General features: G+C 39.0%; 1 protein-coding gene across 2 annotated transcripts; it reads right to left on the bottom strand.

Moving 5' to 3' along the window:
* Positions 1-15: 15 nt before the first annotated feature.
* On the bottom strand, positions 16-13,976 carry ampd1 (adenosine monophosphate deaminase 1 (isoform M)). Of its 2 annotated transcripts, none has more exons than XM_017468317.3 (15): positions 13,827-13,976; positions 9,070-9,232; positions 8,181-8,283; positions 6,980-7,145; positions 6,238-6,457; positions 5,665-5,794; positions 5,353-5,547; positions 4,979-5,110; positions 4,645-4,808; positions 4,143-4,269; positions 3,338-3,501; positions 2,920-3,040; positions 1,806-1,979; positions 1,338-1,448; positions 16-953 (listed from the first exon to the last, which is right to left on the bottom strand). In XM_017468317.3, exons 1-15 carry the CDS (start codon positions 13,846-13,848, stop codon positions 798-800), a joined length of 2,148 nt encoding a protein of 715 aa, XP_017323806.1. In that variant the 5' UTR covers positions 13,849-13,976; the 3' UTR covers positions 16-797. The 2 variants fall into 2 exon arrangements, with proteins under 2 accessions (XP_017323806.1, XP_053536382.1); XM_053680407.1 differs by having other exon boundaries at positions 13,821-13,951.
* Positions 13,977-14,014: the final 38 nt, after the last annotated feature.

Below are 14,014 nucleotides of genomic sequence, written 5' to 3'. Positions count from 1 at the left end.
GAACGAAACACTTAATCAGTTATTTATTTCATTAGTGTTTATTGACTTAAAACTATTTTTGAAGGCTTCCAACAGTGACATCCAGAGTACATCCCCAGAAAACACTGACCTGCTTTCATATCAGAGGATCACAGTTTTCACAAATCTATCACAGATAAGAATTCTAAAATATTGTTATTAGGCACTTCCAAACATTGTTTGTGTGTGTGTGTGATGTGTATTTTAGACACCAAACCATTTAAAATTTGGAGTCTGTATCATATTAACACCACTTAGATTGAACCTGATAGCATTTGTACTTGTTTTTTGATTAAATAATAATTATAAGAACTATAAAGACTGTGATAATGGATAATTGTGATGCTCACTACCTTAATATCTTCAAAAACATTCTTAAAAAAAAATTTTTTTTTAAATGGCAGATCCACAGAGATTCCCAGGACTGTTATGTAATGGAGTAACAGTTAAACCTGTATGAAGAAATCCCACCTTCTCCTGTTTAAACCTTCACACACTTTACGCAAGCTAATGGTAAAAGAGTTTGGATGGCATTACTTAGTGCTATTTAGGTCTTGAGTCTTAAATTTGTTCACTAGAAAATAGAGTGAGCCGTCCAAAACTACATCTCATTTTGTATACTGTTTTATTCTGTATACCAAACATTAACTTCAATCTTTTTTTTTTTTAAACACAAGTTGTTTATCAATGCATCTAATATATGAAGTTAAGTGCTGAAGATTAAGGCAGAAACCTGTGTGTATATGTGTGTGTGTTAGATAGCAAGAGTTTATAACCCTTTAGTCACCCTTGACGCCTTGCTTAATGAGGTCGAGCTCATAGCACAGAGTCTCGTAGCGATAGGCCATACGGATCTGAGCCACGTTTGTCTTGCGTATATCGTTGCCCTCTGGACCTTCCTTCAAGTAATTTGTGCCCAGGAAATGAACTTTCTCCTGTTTGGGAATGAAGTAAAAGGTTGGTATACATTGTTAAAGATAGAAAAACAAATACAGCAAATTAATTTGTACTCTGAAATCACTCAGAGGTGTACGTAGTTGTATTTATGTACATTTTATGTCAATTAAACTACAATGAACTACAATGTAAGCTTTAAAGGATTCCAAAATATAAATAAAACATAGTTCTTCATAAAGGACTGGTAATTACTTTGAATCTACCATAGATAAAGACAAGAAATGTCTATAAGTTATTGCATTTTATTTATTGACCGTGAGCAGGTGTTATTCACGTCATGACACAGTCATGTGGCAGTCAGTCAGGCTAGTGTGCCATAAAACCTCCATAAATACTCAATGTAATAAACCAATAAACCATACCTCATGTGACAGGCCACTCTGAATGACGCTATTTCTTGAGATTTCGCACATGTCACAGGTGCTGAGCTTGAACACCTGAGCTGCGATGGCGTATTCCTCCATCAAGGGTTCCTGAAGGACAAAAAGACATTTACTTTACCATTTTACATCTTTTCCCCAAAGGTATCTTGCACCATAGACGTTAGTGCCAACAGCCTTTATTTTACTTATATTATTACACTACAAGTACGACTATAGTCTTATTTAAAGTATAAAATTATATGCTGAACTTGGGGTAAGAATTCCAAGTTGAGCGGGCATTTTTGTAGGTTTTTTTTTCCAGTTCCAGATCAGAAATGACAATATTTGGTCGAACACCGTCGTTGGTTGTGATGGACTTTTGTGTACTTTAGCATTTATTAATAATGACTGTACCTGAGTTGTGGTGTGCATCAGTAACCTTTTTTTTCTGGCCCAGTCATATCTCACCTTGGTGTAGTGAAATTGCATGGGGTCATCAGTGGACAGAGACACCACCAGGCCCTTCTTATGGAACTCCAGCAGTGGATTCTTATTATACTCCAGGAAGAGACTGTTGTTGCTAAGAGGAGACATGGCAATCGGGATCTGAGTCAGGAAGTACAGATACTGCAGGACTGGGCTCTGTGGGACAGAGAGATATACAGAACTCTTTGTATGTGTTGGATTACTTCCAAACCATTCTTATAGTGAGCCTGGTAGTTTTCATCACTCAACCTGGCAAAGAATCTTTTTTTCTCCGGATGAGGTCACTGGTTTTGAATGACATGTAGTGGGATGTGAGCATCTGAGGTTGAGATGTGAATGCTGTGAACCTCACAAACCTTTTTTTCCTATTCATAGCTCATCGATTAATTTTCGGTAACACCAGCTTAGACAGTAGTTATGGCTGCAAGACAAACCACTGGTTAATATTAAAGCACTCATTCTCATGTTAGTGTTTCTATAGTAGCAACCTACACAGGGACTTATATGGAAAACACTCCATATAAATAGATTTTAAAAATTGTGTGTAATTATTGAATGGTTTCTGTGAGGAGATATGTATTTATCATTTTATCATCAGGAGTCTCCAGTGTTTTATTCCTTACATGTTAGACGGGATGATTAGTGACGGTCTGCACTGTGCTTGAGTCTTCAAGTATAAATATACTAACGAGATGGTCAGGGCTAGACTGCATTAGAGTTGGTGTTTTACTCTGTCTTTAATGTCTGTCTGCCTTGAATATGTTTCATAGTCTGATTATAGATATGCTTTTTGTATCCTGGATCTTCCTTATCATTTTAAATCTATTTTTACTTATTTAGCAGACACTTTTATTCAAAGCAATTTATGGGTAAGGCGAATATAATCCAAGCAAAGAGATGGGCTTTAGAGTGTTAACAAACAAAACTTAACAGTCCCAACACTGGTTCTCTGGCAATCCTAGCAGCCTAACCTCACCCCATCCTTCTGGTCACAAGCTCAGAACGTTCAATTTTGGCCCAACACTGCATCAGATTTCAGAATGAATACAGCTACAACAAGTGTCACCTGTTAATAACGGGCAGGTAACACACTGACCTTCTTGAGGTTGAGGCCGTGAGAGATATTGTCCGCTGTCATGAAACAGGCCAGAAGATGGGTGATAGCACCTGCCTCTCCACAGTGTGGCCTGAACAGGAACGTGTTCATTCCTCTCTCCCTGGGAAAACACAAATACACATATAATATATATAACTTTACATAGAAATGTCTCAGAATTTATAAACAAATAACCAGGATGTCCAAATTTATTCCCAGAGTATTACAGAACTATTCGATTTATAGTTGTCTAGCCAGCTGATGAGTTGAATCAGCTCTATTAGGTCTCCAGGACCTCTGCTGGTCTAAACTGCATACAGCAGGATTATCTACACAAAGCAAACTCATTAAACGCATAGCACTGATGGGACTTGGGTGATATTTTTCATGCTCCATTTCCTGTTTTGTGGACACTTACTTGCGCAGCTGGTTGAGCATGGCAATGTTGGCATACATGTAGTAGATGTAGTAAGTGTAAGATGGGTTCTTCACAATGTCCCACTTATTTGGCTTAGGGCTCTTGGTGGAGAACATGTGACCACTGTGCTTGGATTCATCGTCCACACTGTCAAAGCCTGTGACCTGTGGACACGATAAAGAAAGGAAAGATGTACCCAAAGACTGTTCAGACAGTAGGACTGACAATTGAATGAAAAAAGATTTCATATCCATAGGTGGAGGTGGCAAAGAAATTTCATTCATGTTAGATTTTACTGATGGTCCACTGTTATCACAATTGAATTAATTCAATTGAATTATGTTAACATACTGCATTAGTAATGGACAAGTTATAACATTTTGCAGCACATTTCTGAATGTGATAGAAATATTTTCTAATAACTGCCTCCAACCTCGTTTCTATCCCCTGTATAGCTTATGGGTTCACCCACAATCCTCCAGTCATTCATCCTGACATATCTGTTCTAACACTGTCAGAATGCTTGGCCAAACTTTGCCCATTCTTCATGACATTTCTGACATATCTGTCATGTACAACCTTCCTCTGAGCCTGAGAGTGTCAAAGTAGGAATGAATTTAGCCTTTTTCCTGGATTATTAACTTATTTCAGGATACACTGTAGAAGTAAAACTACTAGACTGAATAGGAGGTTGGATAACATAATAACTAGGATTTTGTTCTTTATTATTTATTTTGTGACTGTATTTGTATACTGTATGTATGAATGACGTTTGGTTGTCTATCGCTTTCACTGAGTTGCTTACATGTTGCAGGAAGATGCTCAGTTCAGGGTTGGACTGAGGGTCAATGGTGGCTTGGAAAATGGGCATGAAGATATTCTCCAGCATCTTCCCAAAGTGAGGCACGAAGTCCCTGGCCCTGAAAATATCACTGGATGAGGAGACAACAAAATCAGAATGACTTACAATCCATTTAAAATCAATTAGGGACTCAAAAAATGTTGGATATGTTTAAAAATGCAAAGTAGGTGTCTGGGGCAGAAAATCTATAGGGTGGAATATAGTGTGTTAAGTATATTTTAATAAATTTCCAGTAAAATGTTTGGGCACACCTGCTCGTAAAAAGTTTTTTTTTTTTTTTACTTGTGCTATTTTCTATTTAAAAATAACTATGAAGACACATATAAGATATATAAACCTTTTGAAGACATACAATTGTACCATATTTCACAAGATTCCAGGACAAATGTGTATGGGCATATACAGGTTCTAATTGTTTAATGTGTAAAACATTATCAGAACGTACTAGATTCTGGGTACTTGAATCATCCACTTGAGGTTAGGGGAAAACACCCTGTTCTTGTTGAACCAGCTGGAGAGTTTTGTCCACTCACTGGGATTGCAGCCATAGATGGAAAGACGAGGCTCAGCATACTGGTACTTAGCATCCTCAAGGTCACTGGCCACTTCCTGTGTCACAAAGAGCCAAACTGATTGGTTGATCAACCATTAAATCAACTTTTTTTTTTAATGAAAAGTCCAATTTTTCCAAACACAAATGAAGGACAGTTAACCTCCAAATGTTGAGGTTAACCATATATAAGTGTTGGCAGTCTTACCGTGTACCTTCAAGTCCTCACCTTAATGATGGTGGCGAAGTATTCTCCTCCAATGTGATTCTCAGTCTTCAGATAAAGGTCACGTAGCTCACTGGCCCCCACAGGGTTGTACTTGGCATTGAACTTATCAAAGCGCTGGAAGGTTTGTCTACCCTGCAAGCACAGGACTGAGGATCAGATGACAGTATAAAAGTCGATGGTGTCAACATACCGGTTTCACATGTTATCACATGTTAAGGGGTGATACATTTCTGTTATCACAAACTTAGAACCCTTTAAATGACTAGAGGTGTAGATGGTTCAACTGGGATTTAACAGCATTTTTTTATATATATAATTGCAGTGTTAGACCACATCAGCCATGTGGATTCAATTGGTATGAGAGTAGAACCTACAGCATGCACATCCAGTGAATCCACGGTCAGGTCATAGGGATGCAGATTGAGGGAGGCAAAGAGATCCTTCAGGGTTATGTCTTTGCCCTTGATATTGTGCACCACTCGGTCAGCATCTACTCGGTAGGACTTCTTGATGAAGCGCAGAAGATGCTTCTGGTTCATGCAGGCAGCAGCATGAATGTGAGTGTCGACCTACAGACAAATCAGAAATGTAGGACTAAAATGCAGACAAAAGAACGTTCTGAACCTGCCAGCTTAGCTGCCAATATATAAAAGCTAATGAGGATTCGATCTTTAGATCTGCAGTACCTTCCTGCAGTTGTAGAAGTCCCTGTGTGGGTTTTTCTTCAGCTCCTTCATTTCTTCCATTTCGTTCAGCATCTCATGCACGTTAAACTTGGACATGAGGAACTTCAGACGACGGTGAGAGTACGTCTTTCTAAAAAGGCCCAATCAAATACACTTGTAACATTTATGGAAACAACTACATTTATAATTATTCAATACAATTTCAATACCCTTGGCAAAATAACTTTAGCGCCATTGTAATTATTGTCAGTTTGAGGCTTTGTATTATTTACTATACTGTAGACCAGTGGTCACCGACCCTGTTCCTGGAGATCTACCTTCCTGAAGACTTTAGCTCCAAGCATAATCATGTCCACCTGACCATCGTATCATTGCCTTAAGACATTCTTGATAAACTAAAACAGGTTTCAATTTTGGATGGCAACAAAATCTGCAGGAAGGTAGAAACTAAGGAAGAGGTTTCATGACCACTGCTGTAGACAATCAATCATATACATCAAATTTCAAGTTCTTGGTCTTTCCATTTTATTGTGTACTACAAACGTGAAAAAAAAAACCTTCTGGAGAACTCACGTTGGGCCCTGGGCAATGAGGGCAATGAGGAAGTTCATATCATCGATGAAGGTGGTGTAGTCAGGAGCAGGCAAGTTCAAGGGCTTGTGTTTGTCTGCATCTGCTGCGTCTTTATAGACATAGATGACACCATCCCGCATGCGAGCCACATAGCCAGCGTCAGAAGCCAGAGACTTGGTGTTGAATGGATCCTCTCCTTGTTTAGGAGGTGAAGTAAAGACTGCCACACACAACACAGACTGTTCTAAATTCATGTTTTGTGTTTTATTGAGCAGAAATATCCACTGTGATAATGATATAGACTGCTCAGAAACAGTACACTAACCTGAACATTGCATTGTTTTGTGTAAGGAATAAAACACTTTGGGCATGCTGTTATAGGAAAGTAATCAATGACGAGGGTGGTGTGACGTAGCCCAGAAGATTTCCCAATGGTGACAATATTTTAGTTATTACAGAACAATATTCCATACTTCTTATCTAAAAATCTCTGTGTAAGTTGTTACTACTACTGAAATGAGCACACTAATATAAACCTGTGATTTGCCTTGCAGCCAGAAATACTGTAAGAGCTGCTGTTACAGAAGAGTAATCAACACCTTCTGACCAATCAGAATCGAGAATTCAACGGTGATGTGGTACAAAACATAAATAAAATGCACCGAATAGAGTGAACAATCTTCCAATCAACCAAACTTTACGCTATATTCGATTCCGATTACTAGATTGGTCTGCTTCCTACCTGGCTGCACCAGATCCTCTGGGTTCCACTTCTCCCCATCAATCTCACGCAGGTACTGAGATGTGGTTTGGGGGAATCTCTGCAAAGCCAGCCTCATGTACTTTTCTCTGATGTTCAAAGCATGGCCCAGACCCTTGCAGGCCACCTCAAAGTCATCCATTGTCACCTGAAAGAAAAACAGATTGTTATGGTGTCATATCCCAGCAAACCAGTGACTACATTTCCCATCCTGCACTGCGGCCTACAAACATGGCCACCATGGGCTGCAATTCCTAGGACACTCGCATTCATTTTAATCACGCATACCTGCATCCAATCTCACACACAATCAAACCACAGTTTAAAAGGACTTTTGAGACATTCACTGTTTGCCAAGTATTGAGTGTTATCACCATACCAAGCGTTTGTACCCTGTTCCTGGTTTTGTTTCATGGTCTTTGATCTTGTTTCTTGTTTTCGATTCTTGACTTGCCTTGTTTATGCCTGTTTGCAGATCGCCTGACCCATTGCCTGTTTTTGACCACGCTATTGTCTCATGATTTGGATTTGTCTGCCTGCCTCTCTTTATTAAAAGCTCTTATCTGCACTTGCATCCGTCCTCACCTCCATTACGTCCAATTCGTGACATATGGATTGAGTGCATTATTATAGCATTTAATCGAGCAATTATTATTTGAAGCAGGCATTAAAGTCTCTGCTGGTAAAATCGGGTAGTTAGAAATACTTACACAAATTATTTAGGGGGAAATTGCATAATGTTCAGGTTAGGGAGTAAGGCAAAACGCAAGTTGCAAATTTAAAGCATTATTTGGTACTTTATCAGTAAATATTCACCATACTGATGAATAGACAGAGAAGGAACGTTAACTTGCATGATGCCAAATCAAGTGTCCCTCTCCTACATAGCCATTTTAAATGTCATGGCTAGGTTCATGAAACCCAATCTCAGACTGACCTCCAGCACCTAAGTTCATGTTCCAAGGGGGGAGGTTACTGGTCGGTGATGTGCAGGAGTTTGTCGTGTGTATATTTCATGTAAAACCATGATGCTGCATAACAAATGGTTTGGTTTCAGGTGCATTACAGTGGTGAGAATGGTAAAACCGATATACGTGACTCCTTGATCAAGTGCCAAGCTTAAAAACTTTCAAGGAACCAGAAATTTATGGAACATTCCTGCTTGCAGGAGATGTAAACGCACCCCAGAGGCATAGTCTCCTGTGATGGTTACCCTCTGGAAATGAGGCACCTCGAGATAGGTTGGTATTTCTGACAGCTGCTGGGAGCGAAGGAGATGCTTCTTGCTGTGAGAGAGTTAAAATCAGAGGTAAAGTCAAATTTAATATCAGCGGTATTGTCAATGAATAGCAATATTGACAATTATGATGATATTGACAATAATGTTATTAATTGCATTGTCGCATATTATTTTAAGCTTGTTATATGCTCAGTACAGGTGCAGAGAAAATAAAGAAAAGTGACGTGAGAATTTTCCCTCATGTTCCTCCTACTGTATATCCTTTAGTGTGTTTTCATCTTATAATTTTTTATTCCAAAGAGGTTTGCTAGCTGCACCTAGCTAGGAAGTTTAATAATGACACTGCAACTGAAAGTTAATGTGTGCTTGAATATTTCAGCCAAGCTGGCTAATATAGGCTACAATTACAGGGATAACTAGGACGTTCTTTACTAACTAATAAACATCACAATATGTTAGATCATAATGATCATTCAGTAGTGGTTTCCCAATATTAGCTAAACATCTAGCTAGCTACAGAATGCTGTACTAGCAAGTCATTTGCTAACTGGCAGTCAAACAGCTACACAGCACAGATAGAGGAGGTGCATAGAGGGGGTCAGGGCTCAGTGCAGGCCACTTGGGTTCTTCTACTCCAGCCTTGGCAAACCATGTGCATATACTGGAACAGGTTTAGGCCACTTTTGGGCAACAGTTTGTGGAAGGAACACATATGGGTCTGATGGTCAGTTGTCCACAGCACTTTTTGGACATATAAGGTATTTTAATGAAAGAATACACCCCTGGCAAGGCATGCTTTAATGTTGTTACATGTTGTAGGGTTTTTCCTCACCGTCTCTCAATATCATCATCCACAGTTAGGTGGTGTTCCAGCTCCTGGTTGAGAATGGGGCAATCAGCCACTCCGAAGAGGGAGACCTCCTCACGGATGTCTTCATCCTTGGTTTCAGAGGCGAACACCTTCTCAGCAAATGCACGCACTTGCTCGTCGGTTTCTAATGAAAAAAATACGCATGCACCTTTTACTATCATCATTTTTGTGCTAGACCACACACACACAAAACTGATTGGTGTAATCAGCATAGGTGATGATGATGGATGGATGAAGGAGAAGCTGAAGACATGATTGTTCTTCAAGGCAAAGACATAAGACAAATCAAAACAAAACAACAATCAACCCTCCTGTGCAACTTCAAAACATGCTATTTATTTTGCTTATACTATATGTATATTCATTTTCATATATGCAAAGAAAAAAACATTTTGTAGCAAAATGCATACATAGCAGAGCGTGTATCAGTCTATATTTTGGGACAATATAAAAATAATACTTAATCCACGGCATGTGTGCAAAGCAGATGATGGAGCAATGTGACACTTCAATGAAGCCAAAGCATTGACAGCTGGTACTAATAGAGAGACCCAACATTCATCATGACCATGCAGAGATTTACACAACGGCATGTACACCTATTTACAGCTCCAAGCCACACATTCAAACTGAAACTACAGTGTATTCAAATCACAGGGAACCTAAATGAAATTCTCATGCACTTCAGCTATATATATGTAATGGCCCGAATGACAACAATGCCAAGTTTTTTCATTTCTCATGTAATTATGTAACAACTGGTGAATGAGCAAATGAATAAAATGGATAGATGGCCGGTTCCCTTCTAACTGCTCAAGAAGCTTGTGAATTAAATGCATAAAAAGGCGAGGTCAAGCACAGCGTGAAGTGCTTTATTATACTTACTCTTAACTGAAAACATGTTTGCCCAGAAGCAAACATATAGGATCCATCAGAGAAGATGAAGAGAAATGGAGGCAGCAGATTAGACTGAGGAAAGGCGTGTTAATCCCACACTATCACTTTTACATTTAAGTTATGAAAACAAAAATGTTATCCCAAGTTCATTATAAATCGACTTCAATTACGTCAATGCATGCATCCTGAGCCGTTGTACAGTGCCTTGCATAAGTGTTCACCCTCTTGAAAATTTTGTAGTGTTAAAACCTGAAACTGAAATGGATTTAATCGGGATCATGTTGTTTCTTCAAGAACAGGTCAAAAAAAAATTTGAACATTTTATTTTTCAGTAATCTTTCACAATACAGTATATTGCCCTCTCTCAGTGTTTCAACTTAACACTACAAAATGTGGCACTGTAGGTGTTCCAGGAACGTTAACCCTTCTGGAGGTCATGATAGAGCCCCAAGGTGCCTGAGAAGATTTTCAGTCATCCAATTATCTAGTAATAATAAATCAAAACTATTCAATTACATTAGTATAATCTTGAAGATGTTTAACCTCACATGCAAGGAGCTTCATCAAGTCATGATGAAACCATTAACACACACACACACACACACACACACAGTACAATACAGTATTATATCCCATATACACTTTCCTTGACTTACTAATTAGGCTACAACTTTCATAAGAATGATTATCTTACAATCATTAGGTAATTAGAGTATCTTTTAGAGAGAAGAGAAAACAAAGATTGATGAATGTTTATATGATGGTCTATCCAAATTGGGTAGCTCATCATTAGCATCTCATTAATTTATCTGCTCACCCCCAGAATGGGCTCAACCAATGTCGCCCTTAGTAATAACAGAAACGGATAGGTAGAATAATTCCAATCATAAAATGAGATTAATTGGCGAAAAACATAAAGAAAATTCCTGGCACAGCACAGTGTATTGTATTATGGATAGAGCCCATTACAGGTATATGGTGAACAATAAATAAAGGGAAAGCACACTCTTCCACTACAGGACACAAGGCAATCCTTAGTCATCAACTCCATCAGTTCCCGTGAAGTCCTATCTATCTTTAGCCATTATTCCCATTCTCAATTTTCAGAGTTTGGTGTATGGGAAACTGGATGTATCTAGCAGTACATGCTCAAATTTGCTTCCCCCCTGTGAATCCCCCGATACTTACGCTGTTCCTCCTCTGAGGTAGTAAATGTCCCAATGACACAAGGACAGAGGGCATGGAGAAAGGGTAAATGAAAAAGAAATGTAAAGCATGGAACCAGATTTACCAAGAGCTGTAGTGTACATAAAGTGAAATTTAGTCCTAGCCTTGGTTGCCCCTAGAGAGACAAAGGTTTTCATTCATTCATCCATCTTCAGTAATTGCTTTTGTCATGGTCAGGGTCACAGTGGATGCTGAGCCTATAGTGGGAACACTGGGCATGAGACGGGAATACACCCTGAATGGGACACCAGTCAGTACAGTAACCCAAGCTCAGGACAGAACCATGGTTTTACAGTGATATACCATTATTAACATGTAATTAGAAGATACAGTACAATATGCCATTATTGTAACCAAATACTACAATAGCTATGCTGTAAATATTAACTACAGAAACTACAATAACTATCTGCTGGCAGTAAAATACTTACTGTTGTAAAAATTATTCTTACAGTGTACTATAGGTGAGGTTTGTCTGGTGGACTTCTGTGAGAAAGGGGTATATTTATGAAACCTTCAACATGCCCCCCCCCCAAATGAATTCCAAATGAAGCTTTTCACCAAGCTAGAACCCTTAACCATTACTGAAAAAGAATGAATTAATTGTCTAAGGTAAAGCTTCAACCACACCATGCTTAGAGAACAAGGGTTCTTCAATGATGAATAAGGGTTCTTTGGTTTGTATTCTGGAAAAAAGGTTCTATGTAGAATCCAAACAATGCTTTTTGTTTCAGAAAAGGTTCCAAGTACTCTTTTCAGAAAGCTTGACCCCTTAACCATAATTGAGGAACCCTTGTTCTCTAAGGCTATTATGGTTGAAGCTTTAACTAGGTCATTCTTAGTAACCACTTCATCATGATTAAGGTAGCCTTGGATCCGGAGCCTACGCTGGAGAACCTAGAAGAAACCCAATGCAGACATATGGAGAACATGAGAGTAACCCAAGCTCAGGATAGAACTGTTGACTCTGCTGCACCACTGTGCTGACCAGGCTCTCAGCTCTAACCCATGTTCCACCTAATCCATGGACAACGTTTCCCATCTACCACAACTAAATCAACTCAAACGACTCAACAAGGCGAGTTAAATGAGTAAAATGTGTGCAGAGTGTGAGGTTTCCTCTGGATTTTAAATGAAACTACTGCTCTACAGGTCTAAACTGATGACCTTAATACAGATGTGTAATTATTAACCTTTTCTGCATGTTCTAAAACAGGTAAATTGAGAAGTAGTGGTTCTCAGTTCCAGTCCTGGAAAACCCCTGTGCTCTTCTCCTTGCTACAACACATATGGCTAAAAACGGCAACAAAACGGTTAATGATTATCTGAGTCAGATTTTTCGAGCAAAGAAAACACTAGAGCAAAGGTCATCAATCCAAGTCCTGAATCCAGCATAGTTTAGTGATAGTGACCTGTTCCAACACAGACTAATCCTGGCAATTAACTGGTGAATTGCATTAGATGTCTTTATGCTGGGGAATTGACCAAACTGCAATGGAATTGTTGACCCATGAACTAAATGCCCAGCGCTGAAGTCCATATGAAATAGCTGATTATTCTGGCACTACAACCAACTCTAAAAATAAACATCACTTAAATGCTGTAGCCTATGGAAGTCCAGATGCACATCCAACGAGTGGATTATATGTTACTTAACCAGACTGGAGGGTGAAACAGTAACCTGGCTTCTACCTTTCACCAGTCATGAATCATCGTGTCAGATGCGGCAGAGCAGGGACAAGAGCAGGTGTACAGGATCGCCGTCTGAACCAGTCCCAACTGTCTGGACTAAATGCCGAGGCTGTGCCTCAAACAGACCTGAATTTCTTCCATATAGTAGCCCTTTAATGGATTTTTAACTGTATAGCTAGTATTAACCAATCATTAGAGCACTGGTATGATAATGTGGCTTATGTTTAGTTCAAGAGAAGTCTCCACATTAGTAAGATTTCACAAAGCAGTAAAGATGAATCATTTTATATTCTGGTGTGCTTTACTGTACTGAACGCATCTACTTAATTGTGGTGTGAATGTTAGTGGTGTTAAAACAGCAGATTGCAAGATGATGTAAAAATATTGGCACTCAGAGGCTCCTCTGAAAAAACAATTGTGTTGTCAGGTGGTATAGAAGAATGAAATATTGATTTCAACCACATACTAAACATTACACTACATGTGAAGTTCCATAGTCATTAAATATAGCTCACATTTGCATTGTTCTAGATTAGGGGTTCTCAAAGTATCAAAACGCTTGTGGTTATGAAGTATGGTACCCTGGTACACCTTTTCCAGTGTAAATTCAGAACAGCTTGTATCCTGTTAAGGATGCACTTTTTATAATTTCATTAAAAATCACAGTTGGGTTCAAGATGAAACCCTAAAAAGCTATTTATCTGGAAATTAAACCCATTCAACTCAAGGCTTTTAACTATAAAGGCTTTGACAGTGGCTGATCTGCAAGGGGTCCATGGTTCTAATCAGCGATGTCTGGAGTTTCATGGACCCAATATTTGGAAATAATTTTTTTTTTTTTTTTTTAAATTGTGTTGCAAAACTTATAAACAGGTGTCTGCGTGGTGCTGTCAGACACTCACCTGGCAATTGAACCTTAGGCATGGTGGCAGTGTGTAGCACCTTATCCCTGTAGAAAGACAGAGCTGTTCACAAACACACACACGTGCACTGGCAGCGGGAAAGTGTGCAGCTCACCCGTGTTCAGCTGCAATAAGAAACATCAGCTGGCGAGTGTAACCAGAGCCATGTAGACTGCTCTGGTTAGGAG

Source organism: Ictalurus punctatus, chromosome 5, assembly GCF_001660625.3.
Source record: "Ictalurus punctatus breed USDA103 chromosome 5, Coco_2.0, whole genome shotgun sequence".
Taxonomy (NCBI): domain Eukaryota; kingdom Metazoa; phylum Chordata; class Actinopteri; order Siluriformes; family Ictaluridae; genus Ictalurus; species Ictalurus punctatus.
The sequence above is the reverse complement of the archived record's forward strand: the minus strand, read 5'-3'. Positions and strand labels throughout refer to the sequence as shown.